This window comes from Physeter macrocephalus, chromosome 3 (genome assembly GCF_002837175.3).
Source record: "Physeter macrocephalus isolate SW-GA chromosome 3, ASM283717v5, whole genome shotgun sequence".
Lineage (NCBI taxonomy): Eukaryota > Metazoa > Chordata > Mammalia > Artiodactyla > Physeteridae > Physeter > Physeter macrocephalus.
The window spans coordinates 30,325,899-30,328,772 of record NC_041216.1 but is presented as its reverse complement, the minus strand read 5'-3'; the positions used below and the strand labels follow the sequence as shown (position 1 = coordinate 30,328,772).

General features: G+C 67.8%; 1 protein-coding gene across 1 annotated transcript in view; it reads left to right on the top strand.

The window, feature by feature from the left end:
• The window catches only part of ARHGEF16 (Rho guanine nucleotide exchange factor 16), a 28,039-nt gene that overhangs the window by 11,726 nt on the left and 13,439 nt on the right, over nucleotides 1-2,874 (top strand). Inside the window, exons 5-6 of the mRNA XM_024125576.3 lie at nucleotides 1,308-1,364; nucleotides 1,819-1,979. Of these exons, the coding sequence (XP_023981344.1) occupies nucleotides 1,308-1,364; nucleotides 1,819-1,979 (218 nt within the window). The remainder of the gene's footprint in view (nucleotides 1-1,307; nucleotides 1,365-1,818; nucleotides 1,980-2,874) is intronic.

Here is a 2,874-nt window from a genome sequence, read left to right as displayed (position 1 = left end):
TGCCCAGGGAGGCCGGGGCTCCAAGCAGGTGCCCAGGGAGGCCGGGGCTCCAAGCAGGTGCCCAGGGAGGCCGGTGCTCCAGCAGGTGCCCAGGGAGGCCGGGGCTCCAGCAGGTACCCAGGGAGGCCGGGGCTCCAAGCAGATGCCCAGGGAGGCCGGTGCTCCAAGCAGGTGCCCAGGGAGGCAGCTCTCGCTACCCCAGGAGGGCGCAGCTGGCCGTGGGGCACACAGACTCCTGACCCCGTCCCCTGGCAGCCGAGGGACGGAGCTGCCGTGAAGGCTGTGGGCGCGGTGAGCAGCAGGGAGGGGCATCTGGCTGTTCCTTCTGTCTGTGGTACAACAGGCCTCCTCATTTGCATCCCGTGGGGCAGGAGAGGGGTCGAGGCGCCGTGACTGCCCACCGAGCTCCAGGACACTGCATGCCACGGGGCCGCCGGCCAGGGAGGGCCCAAGACGGGGCGGGGGTTAGGGCAGGCAGATGAAAAGTTCCGGAAGTGCACGTGTGTTCCCACCTGCCAGGTGCCAGCTGCGTGCCCGGAGGTGCGTGTGCGCGGCCTCCCGGGTCGGGGGTGGGATCCAGGACAGTTTATCCTAGAAACGCTGCCGGAGGTTCTGCTCCCGTCACCTGAGCTCAGGTGTCTCGGCCAAGCCTCTGGGTCTGAGGAGGCGTAGGATGTACCTTCCCAGCTCAAGCGCTGCGGGCAGCCTCCGCCCAGCCCGGTGGGGAGGGGAGCACGAATTGGGTGGCCCTGGTCCTGCAGAGGGTCGCCCCCGGCAGGCTCTGCAGGCACTTGGCGGGCGTGCTGTGGCCGAGTGAGCCACGCTCCAGCCGGGGCAGCCGGGGGCCAGGGGCCCCGAGGGGTGGAGAGCGGGGCAGTGTGCCATGCTGGAACAGTGTCACCCCTACCTCCGGACAGCGTGCTCACTCAGCTGGCCCAGGTGTGCCCGAGTCGTGGCCCTGTGCTCAGCACGCCCCTCAGCTTTCCCGGGTGGTCCTGAGTCTCTCCACCACCTCCCAGCCCCCGGCAGCTCTGTGGGACACAGCCCCCCGTCCCAGCCCCGGAGAGGCCTTTCCTTCCGGACGCCCATGCCCTTCCTTGCTGCCCCAGGGCCCCTCTGAGGGGGGAGGTGTCCATGGAGAAGAGAGACCTGGGTGAGGGGACCGAGCAGGGACAGGCCAGCTCGGTGGTCCCAGGTGTCCCACGCGGGGCGGCTCTGCCCGGCCAGCCCGGCGTCTCTGGCTCCGTGCTGGCTCTGGTCCGGTGACAGGACGAGCTTCCCATGACTCGAGCCCGTGCCATCCTCAGGTGGTGGAGTCGGGCATCCTGGACAAGCTGCCCCCCGAGGAGCAGAAGAGGCAGGAGGTGAGGGGGGGGCGGGGGGCGTGGCCCTGCTTCGGACACCCTGGTGGGGGGCGGGGGGCCACAGCCCTGGGGACGTCGCCCACTCACCCGTTAGCTGCCTCCTGGTACCCAGCGACGGCTGATGCCCCGGCCGGGCCGTGGGCTGGGGGTGCTACCGTTACCCACTTTCCGGGCGAGGGTGGGAGTCCTGGCCGGCACCGCAGCTCATCAGTGGCCGAGCCAGAGTGCAAGCCCAGGACTTGGGCTCACGTCCCCGCAGCCGTGCTGACAGCCCCAGCCAGCGTCCTGTCCAGGGGGCCCGAGTCCCGGCCTGCCCCCGGCCCCCCGATCATGTCCCCGCGGCCCGAGCACTTGTCACCCGCGCACCCTGGGCCAGGCCCCGTGTGCGGCAGGGCAGCTCCGGCAGGGCCTGGCGGGCACGGCTGCCCCAGCATCCGCTCTGCTCTCGCCCCAGGCCATCTTCGAGATCCTCACGTCCGAGTTCTCGTACCAGCACAGCCTCGGCATCCTGGTGGCCGAGTTCCTGCAGTCCCGGGAGCTGCGGGCGACCGTGACGCAGACAGAGCACCACCACCTCTTCTCCAACGTCGCGGACGTCCTGAGCGCCAGCCGGAGGTCAGGCCCGGGCCCCGCCCGTCCGCCCGGCACCCGACGGCGCGGGCTCTCGCGGGCGGGCAGGCTGGGGCTCTGGGTGACCCTGGCCTGCGAGTGCGGATGGACCGTCCGGAGCAGCCCCGGGCGGGCAGGGAGCGCGAGAACCTCACGGGCCCTGCGGTTACCAAGAGCTGGCCCTGGGGACGTGCAAGCGCAGAGGGCCAACGAGGAGGCGTGAGGTGCCCGCGGGACGGAGCAGGCTGGAGGCGGCCTTGCGTTGCAGCCCCGGGTCGTGTTTCGCGCCGAGGCGTTTGGTGCCTGGCCCAGGGCTCTGGCGGCAGGGCCAGGAGGTGGAGGAGGGGCCGGGTGTGTAGCTGCAGGCCTGCCAGGGCCTCTGTGTGCGTGTGCGTGTGTGTGTGTGTTCATGTGCGTGTGTGTGTGTGTTCATGTGCGTGTGTGTGTGTGTGTTCATGTGCGTGTGTGTGTGTGTTCATGTGCGTGTGTGTGTGTGTTCATGTGCGTGTGTGTGTGTGTTCATGTGCGTGTGTGTGTGTGTTCATGTGCGTGTGTGTGTGTGTTCATGTGCGTGTGTGTGTGTGTTCATGTGCGTGTGTGTGTGTGTTCATGTGCGTGTGTGTGTGTGTTCATGTGCGTGTGTGTGTGTGTTCATGTGCGTGTGTGTGTGTGTTCATGTGCGTGTGTGTGTGTGTTCATGTGCGTGTGTGTGTGTGTTCATGTGCGTGTGTGTGTGTGTTCATGTGCGTGTGTGTGTGTGTTCATGTGCGTGTGTGTGTGTGTTCATGTGCGTGTGTGTGTGTGTTCATGTGCGTGTGTGTGTGTGTTCATGTGCGTGTGTGTGTGTGTGTTCGTGTGCGTGTGTGTGTGTGTTCATGTGCGTGGTTGTGTTCTTGTGCGT